Source organism: Hemiscyllium ocellatum, chromosome 20, assembly GCF_020745735.1.
Source record: "Hemiscyllium ocellatum isolate sHemOce1 chromosome 20, sHemOce1.pat.X.cur, whole genome shotgun sequence".
In the NCBI taxonomy this organism is placed as follows: domain Eukaryota; kingdom Metazoa; phylum Chordata; class Chondrichthyes; order Orectolobiformes; family Hemiscylliidae; genus Hemiscyllium; species Hemiscyllium ocellatum.
Window position 1 is genome coordinate 721249 of NC_083420.1, and position 24977 is coordinate 746225.

The following is a 24977-nucleotide window of genomic DNA, read 5'->3' on the forward strand; positions in this document are numbered from 1 at the left end:
GGGGTGAAGGGTGAAAGGGTGATTCCGGAGTCGGGGTCAGAAGGCCCAGGCTCCGAGCGGGAAGCGGGAGTTTTCCTCACGCTGTGGCGGCTCGCTCAGAGATAGGGGCTCGGAGAGAGTGAGGTGAGAGGCCCGGGGAAAGGCCGCTGGCGGCTCCCCCTGAGCTCGGGGTTTATTGTGAGAAGCAGGAGGCCGCGTGTGACGGAAGGGGAAGGCCCGGAGAGCGGGAGCGCTGTCTCGGTGTGTGCTCTACTCACTGTCACCCTGGCTCCCACAGCGGGGATGGGCAGGCTCACCTGCATTTACAAAGCACCTGTCCCAGCCATTGGAGGGCTCTGTTAATGAACCAGGAGGTTTATTCTAGGGCATGCAGATATGAAGAAGGAGGTGGTGCTAGGTGTCTTGATAAACATTGAGGCGGATTAGTCCGTGGGGCCTGATCTAAGGTCCAGCTGCATGTGGAGAGATTCCAGTTTGTTGTAGAAATTTCTGTTCTTGTTCCTGATGGGACCCATCCTGGGATACAGACTGCGGGGGGAGGTTGCTGGGGCCTCGGCACAGATCTTTAATACCAAATTTAAAGTTTCGTTGAAGATTTCATAGATTAATAGAAAGCAACAATATCTTTCATTCTTGGACTGGTTGTTCGTCATTATGAAGATAATTATCAGATCCACTCACCCCCCCATCCCTGACCAATCCAACAGTTTAAATTAATCATTTCTGTTTTGAACTTGATTTCATGTGAAACAAAAGACCTGTACACTAACATAATAGTTATGTTCTTATATGTAATAGTTTGTGACCTCTTGTACAAACTGCCAAGGCTCATTTTATTTTTATATGTAACTTTATTCTTTGTGATGCAAAACCACTCTGATGTGAAATTGAGGGTGTGGAAATTATTCTGAGTTGGTGTTTTACATGGTGGCAGAATTCAGGTTTATCTGTAAAATGTATTTGTAAACTATGCAAAGATGGGTTAAATTATTTTGTTACCTCTATCATTTGCATATCATGATGACTTTTTAATATTGTCACTAAACGAATAATCCTGACACCCAGTTAATAAGGAGAAAGTAAGGACTGCAGATGCTGGAGATCAGAGCTGAAAATGTGTTGCTGGAAAAGTGCAGCAGGTCAGGCAGCATCCAAGGAACAGGAGATTTGACGTTTCGGGCATGAGCCCTTCTTCAGGAATGAGGAGAGTGTGCCAAGCAGGCTAAGATAAAAGGTAGAGAGGAGGGATTTGGGGGAGGGGCATTGGAAATGCGATAGGTGGAAGGAGGTTAAGGTAAGGGTGATACGCCGGAGTGGGGTGGGGAGGAGAGGTCAGGAAGAAGATTGCAGGTTAGGAAGGTGGTGCTGAGTTCGAGGGTTGGGACTGAGACAAGGTGGGGAGAGGGGAAATGAAGAAACTGGAGAAATCTGAGTTCATCCCTTGTGGTTGGAGGGTTCCTTGGTGGAAGATGAGGCGCTCTTCCTTCAGCCGTCGTGTTGCTATGGTCTGGCGATGGAGGAGTCCAAGGACCTGCATGTCCTTGGTGGAGTGGGAGGGGGAGTTGAAGTGTTGAGCCACGGGGTAGTTGGGTTGGTTGGTCCGGGTATCCCAGAGGTGTTCTCTGAAATGTTCCGCAAGTAGGCAGCTTGTCTCCCCAATATAGAGGAGGCCCCAGATGTGATTGACGATGCTCTCCACCGCATCTCCTCCACTTCCCGCTCCTCCGCCCTTGAGCCCCGCCCCTCCAATCGCCACCAGGACAGAACCCCACTGGTCCTCACCTACCATCCCACCAACCTCCATATACATCACATCATCCGTCGTCATTTCCGCCACCTCCAAACGGACCCCACCACCAGGGATATATTTTCCTCCCCTCCCTATCAGCGTTTCGAAAAGACCACTCCCTCCGTGACTCCCTTGTCAGGCCCACACCCCCCAACAACCCAACCTCCACTCCCGGCACCTTCCCCTGCAACCGCAAGAAATGCAAAACTTGCGCCCACACCTCCCCCCTTACTTCCCTCCAAGGCCCCAAGGGATCCTTCCACATCCGCCACAAATTCACCTGCACCTCCACACACACCATTTACTGCATCCGCTACACCCGATGTGGCCTCCTCTATATTGGGGAGACAGGCCGCCTACTTGTGGAATGTTTCAGAGAACACCTCTGGGACACCCGGACCAATCACCCCAACCATCCCGTGGTTCAACACTTCAACTCCCCCCTCTCACTCCACCAAGGACATGCAGGTCCTTGGACTCCTCCATCGCCAGACCATAGCAACACGACAGCTGGAGGAAGAGCGCCTCATCTTCCGCCTGGGGACCCTCCAACCACAAGGGATGAACTCAGATTTCTCCAGTTTCCTCATTTCCCCTTCCCACCGCCCCCCCCACCTTGTCTCAGTCCCAACCCTCGAACTCAACACCAGCTTCCTAATCTGCAATCTTCTTCCTGACTTCTTCGCCCCTACCTCCACTCGGCCTATCACCCTCACCTTAACCTCCTTCCACCTATCGCATTCCCAACGCCCCTCCCCCAAATCCCTCCTCCCTACCTTTTATCTTAGCCTGCTTGGCACACTCTCCTCATTCCTGAAGAAGGGCTCATGCCCGAAACATCGATTCTCCTGCTCCTTGGATGCTGCCTGACCTGCTGTGCTTTTCCAGCAACACATTTTCAACCCAGGTAATAAGTCCAATAAGACTTGGGAGCAGAGGTACATAGTTCAGCTCATTGAGTCTGCTTGCCATTCCAGAAGATTACGGCTGATCTGATAAGATTCAACTCCCTCTTGCAGAGGGTTTTGATGAATAATCACTAGACTCAACATTAGCTCCCCAGACCTGCTGAGTTTCACCAACAATTTCTGTTTTTGTTTCAGAACCCCAATGTCTGTGGTTGTTTGTTTTATGATAGTTGAAGACTAGTATTTGGGGAGGAAGAGGTAAATTTTCACTCAGCATTTCTGGCCGAAGGTGGATGCAAATATTTAATCCTTGTTTTTTGCACTGATGTGGAAAAATGTTGGAACAGAAGCATGTCATTCAGGACATTGAGTCTGCCATTCAATGAGATCAAAGCTGATCTCATAACCTCGAACTCCACTTTCCTGCCATTTCTCCATATACCTTGATTCCCTCACTGATTAAAAACTGTCTATCTCAGCCTTGAATATACTTAATGACCCAGACTCGACAACCCTCTGTGATAAAAAGTGCCATTGATTTACTACCCATGAGAGAAGATATTCCTCCTCATCTCTGTCTTAAATGGGTGATCCCTTATTCTGAATAATGCTCTCTGGTTCTAGACTTTAGCAACCTTTCCACATCTACCCTGCCAAGTCCTCTAAGACTCTTGTATATTTCAATAAGGCCTTCTCTCATTTTTCTAAATTCTAAAACTTACAGGTTCAATCTACTTAACCTCCACCTCATAAGACATTCCCTCCATATCTTGTATCAGCCTAGTGAATGTACATCGCCACAGGGAATGATGTCACCAACTCAAGGAAACCCAAACACATAAATAAAACGCGGGGCATACTACCAGTGCTTCACCAGAGGCTCACTGATGATGTTACCTAGTATGGTGATGAACCATCTGAAAACAAACCTTCCAGCTCAGCGAGCAAACTTGCATCCAGGACCTCAACCTGAGCTACAAATCTTCTCAAAACTCACTAACCATTCAACCTGTTCTTCAGTTTTTGTTCGATTTGCATTCTGTTGTGATTGTTGCCCAATCTTTCACTTGCTTGAATTTATACTTTGTGTGCTAAACACTGACTCTCAGTTTGAAATTCTTTGGCATATTTGAAAGCTTTAAACTCATTTTCTCTGCATTTGAACAGAGCCCAAAATTTCCCTAACTTCCAGATTTTGAGATCAAGCACCAATTTCTTCACTGTTATTTTATTTGTTAGACTATGTTGCAAAAGCCAAATCACAATTAATTCTCTCAGATACTCATCATTTTTTTTTCTTTAACCATTAATATGGAACACTTTTTTGTTATTAACATTTCCTTGAGTGAAAATGCAATAATTGGATAACATTCAGGAAAATCTGATTACCCACACTCTGCTTCCAAACCAACCAGTGATTTGTTTAACTGAAATTGGACTGGATTGGATTATTTTAAATATGTGCGCTCTCAGGAACAGGAAAAACAAGGAAAATTCTTTTAATATATAATTTTATTTTAAATAATATCCATAGCTTTTCTAGCCCTCAGCTGGAACCAATATGACTGGCTGTCTACTGACTCATTACCTGCTCAGCATCAAATCACCTTTCTTTTCACAGAATGCTGAGTTGATGCTTCAGAGCAAAGTGCTTAGCTGCGTACAGGATTGTCAGTCATAACATATGTAGAAAAACTTCTGTGTAAAGAATAGAATTGATGCAAAGGGGAGATGGGAAAATTAGGACCATAAATGTTTAATAAAAAATATAATACTGTGGATTCCAGAGAAATTAACTCTCGAAAGATGCTGGAGAATGCAGTTTTGAAGCAGAGTCATATCGGACCAGAAATATTGAGCTCACTTTCTCCCTTCACAGAAGCTGCCAGATCTGTAAATGCTTCTTCAGTACTTCATTTCCATTCCACATTCATGTTTCCTTATTGTATTTTTATTTGCTATCTCCATCCAGATTTGTATGATGTTTCATAGCATGTGTAAAATTGATAATTTGATACTGTAATAACTTGGCAGCTGGCATCTGTTGTGGACAAAAATTATCTAAACTTGGTATGCCAGGTATGTACGGTAATTACAGTAAATTGTTGTGTATCATTTTGTGTGAAAATGTAAAAATGTTTGTGCTATAAAGTACAAATATTAGATGCTTAGTAAAGTATATTGAACTGAATGAGCACAGCAATATAGCTTAACCATCGATTTAGTTTGGAAAGGTCTGTTATTACTTGATGGATATTGCATTTTTATGGTTGAAAATGCGTTGCTGGTTAAAGCACAACAGGTCAGGCAGCATCCAAGGAATAGGAAATTCGACGTTTCGGGCATAAGCCCTTCATCAGGAATGAGGAGAGGGTGGCAGGCAGGTTAAGATAAAAGGTAGGGAGGAGGGACTTGGGAGAGGGGCGATGGAGATGCTGTGCAGAGGAGATGACCTGGGGGGTGCAGTGAGAGAGAGACTCACTGAAATCCTTGTAGAGGGAGGAAGAGAGCTTCTTCAAGGAAGGCATCCTTGCAAGAGGATTCGCAATAGGTTAAAATCTTCGGGTAAAAAATGAGGTCTGCAGATGCTGGAGATCTGCTGTGCTTTAACCAGCAACGCATTTTCAACTGTGATCTCCAGCATCTGCAGACCTCATTTTTTACCCATTGCATTTTTATGGATATGTAGAAATATGCAACACAAGGCATTCGGCCCCTAGGTCTGTGTTGGTTCTTTAAGTGCCATGGAATTATTTTTGCTCACCTACTCTTTCCCTACGAGCCTTTTTCACTTTCAACTTCATATTTAAATCAGCTTTCACAGTTAGTTTTTGTGTCGGCTTTGTTCATTTTCAGGTGGTATATCCATTTGTTTAACTTGTTTTAATTTATTGTCACATAAATGATTTGGATGTGAGCATAAGAGGTACGGTTAGTAAGTTTGCAGATGACACCAAAATTGGAGGTATGGTAGACAATGAAGAGGGTAACTTCAGATTGCAACAGGATCTGGACCAGATGGGCCAATGGGTTGAGAAGTGGCAGATGGAGTTTAATTCAGATAAATGTGAGATGCTGCATTTTGGGAAAGCAAATCTTAGCAGGACTTATACACTTAATGGTAAGGGCCTAGGGGGTGTGGGTGAACAAAGAGACCTTGGAGTGCAGGTTCATAACGCCTTGAAAGTGGAGTTGCAGGTAGATAGGATAATGAAGAAGGCGTTTGGTATGCTTTCTTTTATTCGTCAGAGTATTGAGTACAGGAGTTGGGATGTTATGTTGTGGCTTTACAGGACATTGATTAGGCCACTGTTGAAATACTGCATGCAATTCTGGTCTCCTTCCTATCAGAAAGATGTTGTGAAACTTGAAAGGCTTCAGAAAAGATTTACAAGGATGTTGCCAGGGTTGGAGGGTTTGAGCTATAGGAAGACGCTGAACAGGCTGGGATGTCGGAGGCTGAGGGGTGACCTTATAGAGGGGCATAAATAATGTAAATAGGCAAAGTCTTTTCCCTGGGGTTGAGGAGTCCAGAACTAGAGGGCATAGGTTTAGGGTGAGAGAGGAAAGACATAAAAGAGACCTAAGGGGCAACCTTTTAACACCAAGGGTGGTGTGGGTATGGAATGAGCTGCCAGAGGAAGTGGTGGAGACTGGTACAATTGCACTATTTAAGAGGCATTTGGATGGATATATGAATAGGAAGGGTTTGGAGGGATGATATGGGCCAGGTGTTGGCAAGTGGGACTAGATTGGGTTGGGATATCTGGTTGGTATGGACAGGTTGGACTGAAGGGTCTGTTTCCATGCTGTACATCTCTATGACTCTATAACTAAGTATAGTGGAAAGCTTTGTTTGCGAGCAGTACAGACAGGTCATAGTAAGCAAGGACATATCATAGGATATAAAAGATTTGGGCAGACTGAGGTGCACAGGACATGCACAATGCAAGATCAACATTATTTGAAGTTAGATAGTCCATTCGTCAGGAAGATGGACAGGTCAAGAGGGTGCTGCCGAGTTGGAGGGTTGGACCTGGAATGAGATGGAGAAGGGGAGGTTTGGAAACTAGTGAAGTCAATGTTTATGCTGTGTGTTTAAAGGGTCCCAGGGTGGAAGATAAGCTATTTTTCCTCCAGTAGTCAGGTGACTTCGATTTGGGAGTGCAAGAGGCCCAGAACTTGCATGTCCTTGGTGGAGTGGGAAGGGGAGTTGAAGTGGTTGGCTGAAGGGCAGTGGGGTTGTTTGGTGTGCCTGTCCAACAGATGTTTCCTAAAATGCTCTGCAAGTTGACGTTCTGCCTACCTGATGTAGAGGAGACCACATCAGAGCAATGGACACAGTAGATGAGGTGGGTGGATGTGCAAGGAAATCTCCGTCAGATGTGAAAAGATCCTGTGGAGCCTTGGGCGGATGTGAGGGGGGAGGTGTGGGTGCATGATCTGTTTTGTCCGCTTTCTTGCTTTGTTTCATTTTGTATTCCATTACATTGTTTAAGCCTTGCAGTAGGCGGCAAATGTCTGTATGGTTGGTTTGGGCCTTTAACTTGGTCTGGTACTGCCTCTTGACATCTCTGATGGCTTTGCGGATGTTGTATCTGAATTTTCTGTATAGGTCTGTGTTGTCTGACTTGAATACTGTGTGTCTGCTCCTTGGTGAGGAGTGGATTTCCTGGCTCATCCAAGGTTTCCGGTTGGGGAACACCTGGATTGCCACCTTTGGTCCTCCATGCATTTGCTAATGAAGTCCATAACGGTGTGGCATACTTGACTAGGTTTTACGCTGAATATTTGAGTATGGTCCAGTCCACTAATTCCAAGCAGTTCCGGAGACCGTCTTCCATTGTCTTGGACCACCATTGCATTTCTTTCTCTGAAGGATCCTCTCATTTCAGCCTATGCTTTTATGTTGGGGTTCCACTGGACCTTAAGACTAGGCGTATAAGTAGGCCATTCTATCCATTGAGTCTATATCATTCAATAAGATCATCACAGATCTGATGATCTTCAACTCTACTTTCCTGCCTTTTCCCCACAATCTTTAATTCCCTTTCTGATTAAAATCTGTCTATCTCAGCTTTGAATATACTTAATGACCCAGTCTCTTCAACCCTTATAGGTAAAAGTTCCCACCGATTCACTGTCCTCTGAGAGAAGAGATTTCCCTCAGTCTTAAATGTGCAGCTCGTTATTCTGCAATATGCCTTCTGTTCCTCCATACCTGGTATCAGTCTAGTGAACCTTTCATTGGATACCCATAACTTTTCCAGTGTTTATTATGCATTACAGGGATGCGGATGACACTGACTTGACCAGCATTTATTGCCCATCCCTAATTGACCAGAGGGCAGTTAAGAATCAACTACATTACTGTGGGTTTGTAGTGACATGTAGGTCTGATCAGGTAAAGATGGCAAATTTCCTTCCCTAAAGGACATTGAGGCAGATGGGCTTTTCCAACAATCGATAGTGGTTTCATGGTAATCATTAGACACTTAATTCCCAACTTCTGTTGAATTTAAATTCCACCATTTGCCATGGCTGGATTCAAATCTGGGTCTTCAAATCATTACCTAGTCACTGAATGACTTGTCTCGTGATAATATCAGTAGGCTATCACCTCCCTTGGAGATTAATCATGGTTAGCTATCCCCTTCCTGAAATCCTCCTTCCTCACTGGAAGTTTTCTTTGCTGTAAGCCCTGAACTGTTTACTTAAATATCTGCCATTTGTCCTCAACTGTCATTGCAGCTAACCTCCTTTTCAAGTCTACTCCAGGCAGCTCTGTCCTCATTCATTTCTAATTACCCTTATTTAAGCTTAACAATTGTTTCCAACTCCATTTCTTCCCTCAAAACAGAATGCTAATTTCTATCACATTAAGGTTACTGTTTCCTAAGGGATCTTTTACTCTGACATCATTTATTAAACCTGCCTCATCGCATATCACCAGATTCTAAATAGCCTGATCCCTTGTTAGATGCACTTGTGAGTTCTTCCTCACGGCTTCCCCTGCCAATCTGACTATCTCAATCTATGTGAAAGTTCAAGTCACGCATGATTAATGTAATTCATTAACTTTTTAAAAAGATGTGCTTTATTTTTCCTCTGCATTATTTACCAGTCACTTTCAATGTGTGACGTCTGGTTACCACCCCCATCCTCCCCGTCAAGGGACAGTTTTTTCCTACTCTATCAAAGCTCCTTTTGAGCACCTGTAGTAAATCTCTTTTATACCTCTGCTGTACCAGCAGCAACGCCAGTTTCATTTGTTGCTCCATTTAAACGAGATCCTTCATAGGAACAGGAGTAGACCATCAAGGCCTTCGAGCCAATTCTGCCACTTAGTGAGGTCATAGCTGATCTGTGGCCTGTCTCCATATATTGCCTTTAGCCTATATCCCTTAATATCTTTGCTCACCAAAAATATCTATATCTCAGATTTAAAATTAACAACTGATCCAGCATCCACTACCGTTTAGAGTCATAGAGATGTACAGCATGGAAATAGACCCTTCAGTCCAACCCGTCGATGCTGACCAGATATCCCAACCCAATCTAGTCCCACCTGCCAGCACCTGGTCCATATCCCTCCAAACCCTTCCTATTACTATACCCATCCAAATGCCTTTTAAATGGTGCAATTGTATGGTTCCCTCAACTCATCACCGCCCTCCTAACCTGCAATCTTCTTCCTAACCTCTCCGCCCCCACCCCACTCTGGCCTATCACCCTCACCTTGACCTCCTTCCACCTATCACATCTCCATCGCCCCTCCCCCAAGTCCCTCCTCCCTACCTTTTATCTTAACCTGCCTGCCACCCTCTCCTCATTCCTGATGAAGGGCTTATGCCCGAAACGTCAAATTTCCTATTCCTTGGATGCTGCCTGACCTGCTGTGCTTTAACCAACAACGCATTTTCAACTGTGATCTCCAGACCTCATTTTTTACCCTTTTGCAATTGTATCAGCCTCCACCACTTCCTCTGGCAGCTCTTTACATATACGTACCACCCTCTGTGTGAAAAAGTTGCCCCTTAGGTCTCTTTTATATCTTTCCCTTCTCACCCTAAACCTATGCCCTCTAGTTCTGACTCCCCAACCCCGGGGAAAAGAGGAAAAGAGTTCCAAATATCTATTAGCCTTTGTGTAGAAGTGCTTCCTAACATCACTACTATCATTCTGTCAAATTTTCTCTAAACCTTTTCTGAAATTTTTACATCCATCTTGCAATGTGATTTCCAAATTTGCACGTCACTGCAATGAGGTTGAACCATTGCTTTATAAACTGTAATCGATGTGTCTGCTTCCAAAGCATAATCCTGTAAACATTTTTTAAACCAGCTGCCTTGTTCTGTGTATGCGAGCCCTCCAGTTTCTGTCCGTTTTTAACATTGTGCCTTTGATTTTTCAGTTGGTGCCTATCCAATACTTCACAATTATTTTACTGTGATTTAAACAAAGAAAATGTGGGGTTTGTCAACTGAATGTTTTTAATTTCCTTGAACAGCCAATAATGTAAGGCAGTATTCATTAAGTAAAAAGTGTATCCAAAGCATGAAGTGATATTAACTTGCTGTTGCTTTGATCAAATCTATTGAAGTTGTTTTAGTTAATAATTCATGCATTTCCTATAAGTGCAAAACATTATGAAGGCAGCCTAGAGAAACTTATGATCAGTCTTTTCTGGAAAATTATGAAATTAAATATTTTAATAAAGCGAGTATTACTAATGAAATGAAACCTGTTGTGTTCTTTATAATGCATGTTGAGATCAAAGGGCACGTGCGATCTTGGAAACCACGATGGTCTATGAAATATACATCCCTATACCTGAAACAATTGAGTTACTCTTGAACATAATACTGAATTTACAAATTACATATTTATTCAATATGCACCATAAATTAAATAATGTGATAGAAATATGTTTCCTACTCTTTTTAGAATGTTCAAAAATGGCATTGAAACAACTGAATCAAAATCTATAAAGAGTAAAAAGCAAATTGAAGTAAACATCACTGTCGAGCAAAACAAAAAATATGAGGGAAAGTGCAAATTTAAAAGCAAAAAAAAGAAAACTAAGAAGTCTGAAATGGAACAGATTCTGCTGGAAATAAATGATGTTGAAGTCTGCAGGAAACAAAAAATGAAGAAAAAGAAAATAAAATCTACAAGGTCAAGTATTAGTGACGAGGAACAAGGTGCCAAGATTGACAGAAACATAGTAAAAGGTAATTCACAAGAGAGTGAAATTGATGAGGCCTCGTATCATTTAAAAAAGAAAAAGAAAAAGAAAAAAAAAATCAAAACAAATGAACATTCTGACCCTCAAAGTACATGTGAGAAAGGAACAAGTAATATCAGTGAGAATGACCAAAGCAGAGTTCAAGTTGAAAATGACTGCAACATTAAGAAAAAGAGAAAAAAAATTTTTGAAAATTCTGATGTGGAAGAGGGACTCACTAAAAGTAAGATGTCAAACAATACAGCAGATAAATTAGACAACACAGCAGAAGTGTCTTGTGTTGTTGAAGCCAAAAGTGTGAAGAGGAAGAAGAAAAAGAAACGCTCTCATTCTGAGGATTTTGACACATCTGAAAATGAAAAATCAACGAAGAAAAGGCAAAGAGATATTAATGATCAGCTTAAAGCTGGGAATGACAGATCCAATCAAGAAGACAGAAAGAAACAAAAGAATGAACAAATTCTGGATACACTAGAGACAAAATGCACGAAAAAGAAAAAGAAACGAAAGCTACATGCTGAGGAACCAGAAGGAGTGCACAAAGGAGGAACGGTTAAGAGAAGAAAAGAAGTGGAACAAATAGAAAATAACATAGAATATATCTCAAAATCTCACAGAAAGAGAAAAATATCCACTGAAACTGAAGGAGAAGGAATTGAGACCAATCTGGACAAAACTAACAACATTTGTAAATTACAGCACTCCTCTGAGACTGCAAAAGGGAAAAAACAAGAAATAACACTTAATGTTCTTGAAGACTCTGTAAAAATTAAAACAAAAACTAAAAGGAAGAAGAAAGATGTCTCATCTGTGATGCAGGTTTGTAAAGTAAGTCATAACTTCTGTGTTTACTCGATAAATGTAAAATATTGTAGCATAAATTTATTTTAAATATGTTGTTGAGCCATGAAATTGTGACCAACCTGAGCTTTGCCTCTTCTGGCTGGAAACATGCACAGTAATTTGTTTACCTTTATTATAGAAATATTTTGCACATAATTATATTTGTAGATAATCAACGTAACTGCATTTTCTTTTCTCAGATAAAAGAGGAATTATGCGACAATGATGATTTACAGATTATGTCTGAAAAGAAAGGAAATGTGTTTGAAGTGACGATAGACAAGGTACAGAGATACATTGAACATCTGGTTTATAATAAACAGGTACTAAGTTGACAAGGACACAGACAGTCTGGTGGACTATATAGTCCTTTCTAAACTATACTAACCTAACAATAAGACTGTAAGGGCAGAAATTAGGCCCATTGAGTCTGCACAGCCATTGAATCATGGCTGTTGGTTTTTCAACTCCATTTTCCTGTTTTCTCCCTGTAATGTTAGATCACCTTAAATCAAGAATTTATCTTCTCTGTCTTAAATATACTCAATGACCTGGCCTCCACAGCCCTCTGTGGCAATAAATTCCACAGATTCACCACTCTCTGGCTAAAGAAGTTTATCCTTATCTCTGTCCTGAATGGTCTTGCCTTTACTCAGCCTGTTCCCTTGGGCCCTCATCCCAAAGTCTGCTCTGTGCAGGCTGTTCAGTATGCTGTCAGTTTCATTCAGATTCTCCCCTCATCTTTCTAAATTCCATTCAGTATAGTCCTAGAGTTCTCAAACATTCCTCATCCTTGAGATTAAGTTTTGCTGTATCTTTTGAATTACTCCCAGAAACTCCTGCCATTGCTAATCATTACCAGGATTGGATCTAAATTTGTTGAATCATAGCAACTGAGTTTAGGATGAAAAGTTCATATAAAACGCCCAAGACTGACACCCTCATGTCACCTTTAGGACTTAAGTAGCTACCCTAACCAGGATTAGCAAATACAGCAGACAAAATGAAACAAGCTGAGTCCTTCCAAATCACGTTTGACCTGTTAAGCAGTATCTAAGCTGTTGTGGGAGCTGGAGTAATTTTATGGATGAGCCTATTTTGGAAATGCGTTTATATGAAATCATTTACAGCACAAATAGAGGCTGTTTAGCCCATTGCTCAGTGGAAGTCAGCATGGACTCAATCAGGTTACTTCCAGTCATCTGCTGCGTCCCCGTAGCCCTGTACCTTCTTCCCTTTAAGCATCCACCCAATTTCCTTTCAAAATCAATGTTTCCACTTCCAGCACCTTAATGGATAGTTCCATATTTTTATAACTCACTGCTTTAAAACATTCTTCCTTCATTATCCCCTGTATCTCTTGTTACAATCTTAACTCTGTGACTCCTTATTCTTTGTTCCATCAGCTAATGAATTTTTTTTCCCCTTTTATGTGCTATCAAATCTCCCCATTGCTCCAATCAGGTTTGTCCCAGCTGTTCCAACCTAATCTAATGTCTCAAATTCCTTTCCAAATTGAACCTTTTCTGTCACTTAAATAACTAAACTGAAAGAAAATAGCAATGTGACTATCTGAAAATCTGTAGGGGATGGATTGTGTGATTTTTAACTGATGCTGATCAATAGGCAGTGGATAACTGCACAATTAAAATTGCCTTCAAATTTACTGTCCCAGATTCACAGCCAGCATTGTAGCCACTTTTACTTTTAAACAACTGTTCCTTACCATCTGAGACAGTCAGTTACTTTATAAATACATTCAAATCGAAATTCAATGATGCAATTAATTTAGATTCCGGCCTAGTGGAAATACATTTGAAAAGCTACGAGAAATGTATTTAAAAGATTACCCTAGTGAGGATGCAGCAATCATTCTCCACCTGAAGAAGCTTATAAATATTTAAGAAGTGCCATTCTTGCTTTATTGTTTTGGATAAAATCAGAGGAGGAAAAGAACCCCAACCTCCACAGGCTGGGGCTGTAGCTTACTGTGGACAGCAAGCTGTTTGCAGAAGTCTCTCTATTCAGCTCACAGTCAAGGGCAAAATATTTGCCCTAGAGTAAATAGGTGCCAGTTAATGTAAGTTCATAGCAAATTAAGTCCTCTGTCAGAAGCCTGGGATGGTGGTATGATTGACACACCAAGCTGATTTTGAGACCACTCATTCCTGACCCCGATTGTAGGAGAAGACAGCTCAACAAAGAGGCTCCTCCAACATGCTGATCTGTGCAGCTATGGTGATTTTTAATGTTAATTTTTAAAATTACTGATTGGGACCGAGATGGAGAGAGAGTACTTCCCAATGAGATCTCTAAAGGACCAGTGCTTCTCCAGAAAGGCTATAGCTGACCTCTACAGCCTTCTGCTTCGAGACTTGGTGAACCAAAGTGCCATCCTTTTTCAGTTGCCTGTATCTTATTTATTTTCCTTTCTTTGCTGAAATGTTTTTGTTTCCCACTTTTTAAAATGTATTCACAAGACTTGGGTGTCACTGGCTAGACCATCATTTATTGCCCATCCCTAGTTACCCAGAGGGCAGTTAAAAATCCACAACATTGTTGAGAGTCTGAAGTCACATAAACGCCAGATTGAGTAAGGATGGCAGTTTCCTTCACTAAAGGACATTAGTGAACCAAACAGAGTCGCAGAGATGTACAGCATGGATCAGACCCTTCGGTCCAACTTGTCCATGCTGACCAGTTATCCCAACCCAATCCAGTCCCACCTGCCAGCACCTGGCCCATATCCCGTCAAAACTTTTTTTTCTGACAATCGACAACCCTAATCCTATCACCTAGCCATCATTAGATTCTAAATTTTGGATTTTTGTTGAATTCAAAGTTCACCATCTATCACGGTGGGATTGTAACCTGGATCGCCACAGCATTACCCGAGTCTTTGTATTAATAGCGATAATGGCATTAAACATTTATCTCCAGCTTTTGCATCACCATTTTTTCATTCAGGGCGTAGGAAAACTTAAGTCCTTCTATTTGTTACAGGTTCTGTTAGAATTTTGTATTTCATTTGGAAAAGATAGCTATATGTTTTACTTACTCTGCATGGAGATGTTTAAGTAAAGCTATACTTGTGTCTTAATGATTTCCAAAAAGGAATATGCGATTTGTCACCCTGATGTCTGGTAGTTTTGCATTGTAACTTCATAAACAAACTTTAAACATAAATGTTGTAGCCCGAGTTTATTATCACAGAATTATTATGATGTGGAATGAAGTCATTCTATCAATCAAGTCTGCTCCACTTCTGTTACCTAGAGCCAGTCTCCTGCTTTTTAACCATATTCCTGCACATCATTTCTTTCCAAATTGTTATCCAGTGCCCCTTTTGAATGCCTCTGTCTCCTCCACATTTCCAGGTAGTATTCCAAATCCTAACTACTTGCTGAGTGAGTTTTCTTCTTCTTTTTGAATGCTACACTTAAAATCTGTGCTCTCTCCCTGTTTTCTCTTCTCTTTTACAAGTGGGAGTAGCACTTCTCCATCTATCCAGCCCACTGATGATTATGAAAATGTCTGTTATCATTCTCTTTCCTGATGAAGGGCTTATGCCCGAAACGTCGAATTTCCTGTTCCTTGGATGCTGCCTGACCTGCTGCGCTTTTCCAGCAACACATTTTCAGCAGTTATCATTCTCTGCAAGGAAAACTGTCCTACATTCTTCAAAGTATTCTTACTTTTCATTTCTGGAATCATTCTTGTAAGTTGCTTCTGCATTCTCCTGAGCTGAGATCTATAAAATGTCATGTACAAATTCAATGTCGGGGTCTTGCTCTTGTCTTCTTTTCCCCTGTTAATACCAAGAGCACAGTATGTTTTGTTAACTGTTCTCTCCACCTGTCCTTCACCTTCAACAATCTGCACATATGCACCTAGGTCCCTCTGCTCCAGCATCCCTTGAGCATTGTACCTTTATTTTATATTGTATTTCAATGCTGTTCTGGCCAAAGTGCATCTCCTCACACTTGTCTGCATTGAATCTCATTTCTCACCTATCCACCCACTCCACCAACTTGTCAGTATTCTGAGGTGCATCATCTGCAAACTTTGAAATTGTCCCCTGCACACCAAGATCTAGATTATTAATATACATCAGGAAAATCAAGAGTTCTAATAGTGACCCTTGGGGAAGTCCACTATAAAACTTTCTGCAGCCAAAAGAAATCCACTGACCGTTACTGTCTGTTTCTTATCACCCAGCCAGTTTTGTATACAAGTTGCTGTTGTCCATTTTGTACCATGACTAATTTTCCTCTAAGTCTGCATGGCACGATATCAAATGCGTTTTTGAAATCCACGTACAGCACATCAACAGCTTTACTCTCGTCAGCCCTTTCTGTTAGGAAGGCAGATTATTATTTGAATGGCTGTAAATTGAGATGGGAAAATGTTCAATGAGACCTGGGTGTTCTTGTGCAGCAGCCATTGAAAGTACAGGAGATGCTAAAGGGTGTACTAGAGCAGAGGGACCTGGGTGTGTATGTGCATGGATGCAACAAGCAATAAAGAGGAAAATTCTATGGTGGTCTTACCTTTATAATTCTAACAGGACTAGAGATTAGACAGCAGGAAGGATGTTATGGTGTTGGTAGTGGGGGAGATGAAGGGATATGGGGGGGTAGGGTGGGGTTAGTGTATTGAACTTAATGATTATGGATGTAGGTTTGCTCGCTGAGCTGGAAGGTTCACTTTCAGATGTTTTGTCACCATACTGGGTAACATCCTCAGTGAGCTTCTGAACGAAGCCTTTTAGAAGCGTGGTGTGTTGGATCCGTCTGGTTTCATTTTTTGGAAGTTGGCCTTATTTATTTCTCCAGATTTCAGAGGTATTTTGAGTAGAACTGTGATTTGGTTCTCTAGTTGTGGGATTGGGTCTATCGCCACTTGTTGGTAAGTGTTGGTACCTGCAAGTAGTGTGTTTGGCTTCATCCGGAGGCTCACTGAAAATGTTACCCAGTATGGTGACAAAACGGGTGAAAATGAACCTTCCAGCTCAGTGAGCAAACCTACATCCAGAACCTCAACCTGAGCTGCAAATCTTCTCAAAACCTAATGATCATGTATGATTATGTTGAATGGTGGAGTATGCTGGTGGCCTTCTCCTGCTTCTATCTTCTATGTTTTATAATACCACCTTCAAAAACCTCCAGCCATATATTCACATCTTTCTAACATGTCAATTAGTCAAACATGATTTTCTCTTTAGAAGGGAGTTTTTTAAACTGATTTAGCAGGGGGATGGGACACAGTAGATGGAAAGTTGGAAGCAAGGCCCATTCAATGTCAGGATAGTCCAGTAGGTAGAGAAGACATGGACAGAATAAGGCACATGGGAGGGAGATCCAGAAATCCAAATTGTAATAATTTCAATGCAAGGAGATTGACTAACTGGAAAGGCAGCTGAACTGACACATTGATCAACACATGGAAAAATGATATTGCTATAATTGCTGAGGTGTGGCTGAAGGAAGGACAGGACTGGCAGCTCAATATTTCAAGGTGTGGAAGTTCGAGGCGGCATGGGGTTAGGGAGTGGTGGTGGAAATAAGACAGGTGGGAGCATCGATCAAGGAAACCGACACTGCAGTAATGAGAAAGGAAAGTCCACACAGTTTTATTAGAGGGCGATCTTGTCTGACTAATTGAGTCTTTTTTCCTAAAAGGTAACGATATATTGATGAGGGTAGTGCAGTTGATGTGGTTTACATGGACTTCAATAAGGCCTTTGACAAGGTCCCACATGGAAGGCTGGCTCATAAGGTAAGAGCCCATGGGATTCAAGGCAAGTTGGCAAATTCACTTCAAAACTGTGTTACATATAGGAGGCAAAGAGTGATAAAGTTTGAGGGTTGTTTTGTAATTGAAAGCTTGTGACCACAGGGTACAGTGCTAGGACCCTGGCAGTTTGTTATTTACATTAACTAGATATGAATGTAGAAGGTATATTCAATATGTTTGCAGATGATATGAAAATTGCTGTTGATAGTGAGGAGGATGGTCTTGAGAGTGCAGTTTGATGTTGATCAGCTGGTAAATTGGGCAGAGCAATGGCAGATTGTAATCCTGGTGAGTGCAAGGTGATGCACTTTGGGAGGTCTAATGAGGGAAGGATATACAGAATGAATGGTAGGATTCTGGGGAGGAACAAAGGAATCTTGGTGTAAAAGTTCACAGATCCCTGAAGGTGTCAGTACGGGTAGACAGAGTGGGGAAGAAGGCATATGGGTTGCTTGCCTTCATTAGCTGGGGCATGGACTGTAGGACCATGGAAATCTTGCTGCAACTTTATAAAAGATTGGTTAGCCACAGGAAGTTCTGGTTACTACATTATTGGAAGGATGTGATTGCACTGGAGAGTGTGCAGAGGAGATGCACCAGAATGTTGCCTAGGATGGAAAGTCTCAGTTTTGAGGATAATCTTGGTTTGTTTAACTCAGAGCAGAACAGGCTGGGGGTTGTGAGGGGTTCTGATTGAGCTGTCTGAAGTTATGAGAGGCAGAGACAGGGTAGATGTGAGAATGTCTTCCCCATGACAGACATGTTTAAGACCAGACGGCATAAGTTTAAGGTGAGGAGCAAGTGGTTTAGAGGAAATCTGAGGAAAGACATTTTCACCCATAGGGTAGTAGAAATAGGGAATGTGCTGCCTGGGATGGTGGTGGAGGCAGGTATTCTCACAACCTAAGAAGCATTTGGTGAGTATTTAAAATGTCAGGGTATAGTAGGCTATGGGCCCAGTGCAGGTCAATGGGCTCAGTGTAGTTTGGTAAGGTGGGCTGAAAGGACTGTTTCGAAATTCTGTATGACTATGACTAAATCTGTGCCTAATAAACCCACATGTTTCCGTGTGGTTACCAATTTGATCCTGAGTAATTGTTTCTATTATCACACTAAATCGACACAGGCAGCACACTTCAGAACTGTGTGAATAATAAATACTGTATATTATAAAACTTTGTAAGATTTTGTTTTAAATTTTATTTATTTAGGCTAGGCGACAAGCTTTGCAAGAAGAGATTGACAAATTATCTGGCAAAACTGGCACTTCAGAAACTAAAGCTTCTCCAGAAATCAAACCAAGAGTAAGACTTTTTATGACTAACATTTATGTCTAGTATATGAGATCCTTATGGAAATCAGTATCACTGGGTGTTTATGCAAGGCGTATGATAGGCTGTGCAATCCAGTTTTAAAGTGCAAGTTAGATAAGTAAGTTGATTCAAGGAGCTTACAAAAGGCACTGAAATCTGCACCTTTGCTTTTAAAGGTTTATACTAAACTCGTATTGCCTGGTATTTCTTACCTGTAATAATGAATTGAGTATGCTGATGTATAAGAACTGAAGCAGTTTGTTTTTTATTTATTCTTTCATGGGATGTGGGGGTCTCGAGAAAGGCCAATATTTACTGCCCATCCATCCCTAACTGACCTTGAACTGATTGGCTTGCTAATTGTTTGGCTCTTTCAGAGGGCAGTTAAGAGTCAATTACATCAGTATGGGTCTAGAGTCTTTCAAGAAATGTAGTCATGGAGAATGCATCTGTTCCAACTCGACACAGTAGGTGACTGGTATTCACTAGTTCATTTTTCAGGGGAATGCCTTAACCAATAAGAATCAACCTGCCTGGTTTAAAGTTTAAACAGTTAACTGTCAATCATCTTTAACTGACAACACCTCTACCAATCAGAGTCTGCTTAGCAACCAATCCGTACCCTTCTCTCATAGTATAAATGGCATTCTTGCAAATTGTCTTGATGTGTGCAAGATGAAAAACATCTAACAAAATGTCTTTTATGATCAATACTCAAATCCTGATTAATTGTTACTTTGCAAAATAGAAAATGTTCATGACTCTAACCTGTGAATTTAAAACAGATAATATCAACTCCCTGATCTTTTAAAAAGGGCCAATAAATCCACTATGATGTTGGCCACGAAGTGACAATCGCACAATGCTTGTGGAGACAAAGTTCCAGTCTCCACATCAGGGATCCCTTCTATTTGATTCTGCAAGGCACTAATACTGACCTCAATAGTTTAGACTTTGAACAAACTCAGCAACTCAAAACTGGGCATCCATGAAGTGCTTTGGGTCATCAACCACAGAATTATATTCAACCGCAACCTGTAACCTCTTGATCTGGCCCCTGTTGTACCATTAACATCAAGCAAGGGGATCAACATTGGTTTGATGAATGGTGCATTCCAGGAGCGGGTCCAGGTAAAATTGAGGTGTAAACCTGGTAAAGCTACAGCTACAGCATACAACTACAAGCATGCAATAGTCAGCACTATGTGCACAGCTAGAGATTGAGTACGTTGAATGTAGAAATGAAACCAATGTTCATGCAGGAGCAGCAGGCGATACTACAGGGTCTTCAATGAATGAAAACGAGGTGAGGGAGAGGCTCCCATAGGAATGGAATAATGAATGTTCCACATATCCTATCCAGAGCCAGACACAACTAGTTGCCATATGGGTGCCCATAGTAACAGCTCTAACTTGGAGGGAGTAGACTTAAGGGAGGAATTGTCTGAGTGAGGGGGAAAAGGTTCAGCCAGGTAGAGGAGGGTGGTGAAGCTTGGAGATGATTTGACAGAGAGAGGAGAACACTGGGAGTGTCCAGCTGGGAGACGGAGGACTAGAGAGGTTGAATATTCATAATGAAGTAGTAGTAGTTATGGCCTAGAAGCTACAAACTGAAACAATGATGGAGAGCATCGGAAGAGTCATCAAGTAAACAAAATGCTGGAGAAACTTAGCAGCTAGGCGATGTATGTGGAGAGAGAAACAGAGTTAACATTTGAAGCCTTGTGACAGTAGGAGGTCCCATTTCACATTCCAGTATCAACAGCGATTTTCTTTCAGGAGAATTGTGTATGGAGTCAAGAAGAAACTGAGCATATGGAGAATCAGGAGAAATAAGTTCATTAGGGCAAGAACGGTCTGAAATTAAGGTTGTATTTCCTGGGTTAGAAAATGAAGGAGTGATTTAATTGAGGTTTTCAGATTGTTCAGGAGAGCAGAGTTCCCCTCTCTTCACTCTATTTCTCCTGGTTTGAGAGTCTAGGACCAGGCCATAGTCTAAAATAAAAAATAGCTGGATTTTTCAGGAGTGAAATTAGGAAAGACTTCTACCACCCCGTGTGTATAGAAGTTTAGAAAGCTCTTCTGAAAATTGTAATGGATGTTGAATCGGTTTGGGGGACGGCATGTTGGCGCAGTGGTTAGCACTGCTGCCTCATATGCCAAGGACCCTGGTTTAATTCCAGCCTCGGGCGACTGTGTGGAGTTTGCACATTCTCCCCGTGTCTGCTTGGGTTTCCTCCCACAATTCATAGATGTACAGGTTAGGTGCATTAGCCATGCTAAGTTGCCCATAGTGTTCAGGAATGTGTAGGTTAGGTGTATTAGTCCTGGGTAAATATAGGATAATAGGGTAGGGGAAAGGGTCTGGGTGTGTTGCTCTTTGCAGGGTTGGTGTGGATTTGCTAGGCTGAAGGGCCTATTTCCACACTGTAGGCACTTTATGTAGTGTCCAGTATCTTCAGCTGTGACTTGATATCACACAGTAAATTAAATTAGTTGAAGACTAGAAACAAAAACAGAAGTTGATGGAGAAACTCAGCAGATCTGGCAGCATCTGTGGAAAGAATGCAAAGTGAACATTTTGAGTCCAGTGATTCTTCTGAAGTTGTCGGAGCTACTGAGTTTTGCCAATAATTTCTGTTTTAGTTTCAGATCTCCAGCATCTGAGGTTCTTTGATTTGTTATGGTTGAAGATGAGTATCTGTGTTACTGGATCTCTACAGGAGGCAGGAGTAAGTCTTCACTCAGCACTTCTGGCTGAAGGTGTATGCAAATATTTTAGCTTTGTCTTTTGCACTGATGTGGAAAAACGTAGGAGCAGAAGTATGCTATTCATCGAGATCATAGTTAATCTGAAAGCCCTCAACTCCACTTTCCTGTCTTTTCACCATGCACCTTGAATCCCTAACTGATTAAAAATTTGTCTCATACTTGGATATACTTAATGGCCCAGTCTCATAAAGAATTCCACAAATTCACTATCCTTAGAAGAAATCCTTCCTCATTCCTGTCTTAAATGAGCACATCTTTATTCTGCAGTTATGCCTGCTGATCCTAGACTGTTCCACCAGCGGCAACAACTTTTCTGCTTCTACCCTGTCAAACCCTGAAAAATCTTGTGTTTTGATAAGATCACTCTTAATTCTTCTAAACTCTAATGATACAAGCCCAACCAACTCAACCACTTTTCATTAGAAAATCCTTTCACACCTGGTCCCCCTTCTCTGGATTGCCTCCAATGCCAGTACATCTTTCCCTAGTGGAGTGAAACTGCTCACAGTATTCCAGGTGTGGCCAAGCTAGTGACCAGGATAGGGAAATTTGTGGAGCTTCTATCTCCAGTGAGTTGTGTAATTGTTTTCTACTACTCATGACTAGATGAGACAAGACTGCAAACCTTCAATATGATCCACTGGGTATGGGATTACTTAGCCTTGTTTATTACATGCAGAATCCTCTATTTGCCATGCAAGTAGTCCTTTGTGGCTTCACTGAGGTGACACCTCATTTTTAGCTATGTCTACTCCAGGCATGACCTCCTACACTCTCCTTTGAACCAGGGTTAATCCCTGCCTTTATGGCCGTGGTACAGTATGGTATTTTCTGGGCAATATGTTGCATATAATTCTGCTGCTGGTGGCCCTCAGCACCTCGTGGAGCCCAGTTTTTAATTGCTAGATCTGTTCAAAATCTATGCTTTCAGGCTACCTTGTCATGGTTGTATCCAGCATTGTGTGTTATGGAGTTGCATTCATCCATGCAAGAGGAGAGTATTACATCACTCACCTGATTGGTGTTTTATTCAAAGTCACACAACGCCAGGTTATAGTCCAACAGGTTTGTTTAAAATCACAAGCTTTTGGAGAGCTGCCCCCTCGTCAGGTGAAGGTGATTCAACCAGGCTCTGAAAGCTTGTGATTTCAAATAAACCTATTGGACTATAACCTGGTGTCATATGACTTCTGACCTTGTCTACTCCTGTCCAACACCGGCACCTCCACATCATTTTTTTGTTGATGGACAGGTTTTGGGGAGACAGATGGTGAATTATTTCCAAATGGCTGTATTTACTTCAAAGTGGGATCAGTAAATTACTGCCCTGTTGATGCCTGAGCTGATGCCAATCTGTGGTTAAATCCTCTGCTATATCCAGTGATGGACTGCTTTTAATAACACTATTATAATGTATATAGAACTCTAATTACCATTGAATTGGTTGGTCATGTACCATATGCTCTCTCAGCTTCAATTGCTGATTAGTTGAAAAGACCCTGAAGCAAGAAATTCTCAGTGTGTTTTTCCAAAATCAAAAAAAAATGCTGTCCCAAGACTGGACAGAACTAATTGGAATTCCTGCCAAACTCAACATCCCTACAACATATCGTCTTGTTTCACCTTGCAGTTGTTCTAACATTTCTGTTTTGCGTGGCAAGGATTACTACGTCATTCAAATGAGACTGAAACATTAAAATGTCACCAGTTTCTGTGGCCACAGAATGAGCAGTGTGACTCATTGCACTGTTGACCTTTTCAATAACAACCTCTGTGTGTTTTCTGTGTATTTGTCAATTAATATTGGAGATGATTTCTTAATATGCTCGCGATACCAAATCCTAAAGCCAACATGATTGGTTACTCTGGTATATTGCAGTGTTCAGTCCAATACCTTGAACTTCTTTTTCTCTCTAACTTTTATTTTCATATTTATTTTGCCCACTAGTGTACTGGCACACAATGGGACACAGCCACTTTTGAAAGTACAGAGCAGAAAAACAAGTTTTTGAGACTAATGGGTGGGTTTAAGACGTCAAATCAGCCTCCATCATCTGTAAGTAGCTCCGGAAAGCAAAATGTGGCACTTAATAAGGAAGAGGAAGAAAACTTGAATAGGACTCTGCAGAAGGAATTCGACAAAGCATTGAACCTTCGGCAGCATCAAGGAATTGGCCTCGGGTTCCAGCCTTTTTCAAATCCAGCTAACAAAATCTTTTTTATAGACAAGAATGCCTCAAAATCAACAAAGTTCAATTTCAATTAGACAAAAATGAACCAATATTGGTACGGGATTTACTTCAGGTAATGCGATGCTGTACACAGTGTCCTGCATTCCCTTTGTGTTTTGGAGTTACATGGTTCCTTAAATGGAGCTGAATGAAACCTGCAGAGTTCAGCAGTCTGCTTCGTCCTGATCCAAATCTGTCAGATTGTGATTCTTATCTGAATCAGCAATTATTTCCAAAGTCAATAAAGCAGCAAGAATCCAGGCTCAGTGACATTTTCTGTCAGTTTAGTATTGGATTTCGTGTTGAACAAAGAGCTGGACCTGTCCTGACTGACTGGACCAATTGCAGCTTGGCGCAGATTTATGTATATTTTTCCTGTGACTTTATTTTACCTTTGTTTCTGATCAGTTAGAACTGTTCTGTGCATTCTCCTTAAATTAACAATATTTTTAGGACAATAAATGCAAAACTTTAAAAGCAGATGATCTCATTTATTGGAAACAACTCTGGAAATTTTGCAGTTTTTTTGTGAAAAGAGAAGGAACAAGATCAATGAAATAATGTCATTCAAAGGTAATTTTAAATGGATACCTGTTATCTAAGCTCCAAAGGGATTGAGTTTTAATAATTTAGCTTTTTGAAAACAGAAGTTTCTTCTATCTAGTTGACAGCCTTTTTCTCTGATTATTTTATAAAAAGAAACTTCAGGTAAGTAACTGGGCTCCATTCACCACTTTGCTGAAACAGCACTTGTTCAGTGTTATAAAGGGAGCCTCCATTACCTCCAATGCCTTATTGGTTTCTGAATGTCACTTGTTTCCAATGATAGTTCAGAAATCTTTGTGCATGAGCATATGGTTGACATGTATTGCAGACTATGACGGAGCTGTTGACACTCATTAACAAAATGCTAAGTCTTTCATCCACAACTTGTTTTCTGTGCATCCTGGGGTTTAACAGTGTTCCTTCGGAATCGATGGTATTACCAGCCCAGATTTGGCCCACACCCTGGAATTCAGCTGAAAGCATCGTAGTGGGTCAAAGCTGCTCATGAATTTTCAATTGGATTAACAGCTC

General features: G+C 41.4%; 1 protein-coding gene across 1 annotated transcript; it reads left to right on the forward strand.

Moving 5' to 3' along the window:
* The first annotated feature begins 22 nt into the window (after positions 1-22).
* On the forward strand, positions 23-24377 carry LOC132825307 (lysine-rich nucleolar protein 1-like). Its single transcript, XM_060840407.1, has 5 exons — positions 23-123; positions 10645-11764; positions 11989-12072; positions 18796-18888; positions 23618-24377. Exons 2-5 carry the CDS (start codon positions 10646-10648, stop codon positions 23933-23935), a joined length of 1614 nt encoding a protein of 537 aa, XP_060696390.1. The 5' UTR covers positions 23-123; position 10645; the 3' UTR covers positions 23936-24377.
* The last annotated feature ends 600 nt before the right edge of the window (positions 24378-24977 follow it).

What these genes read in the sequence shown, in the direction of transcription:
- LOC132825307 (XM_060840407.1), top strand. Translation starts at nt 10,646, where the DNA reads ATGTTCAAAAATGGCATTGAAACAACTGAATCAAAATCTATAAAGAGT. An exon ending in TTGAAGTGACGATAGACAAG is followed by an intron (nt 12,073 to 18,795) that starts GTACAGAGATAC and finishes TTATTTATTTAG; the next exon opens with GCTAGGCGACAAGCTTTGCA. An exon ending in CTCCAGAAATCAAACCAAGA is followed by an intron (nt 18,889 to 23,617) that starts GTAAGACTTTTT and finishes TTTGCCCACTAG; the next exon opens with TGTACTGGCACACAATGGGA.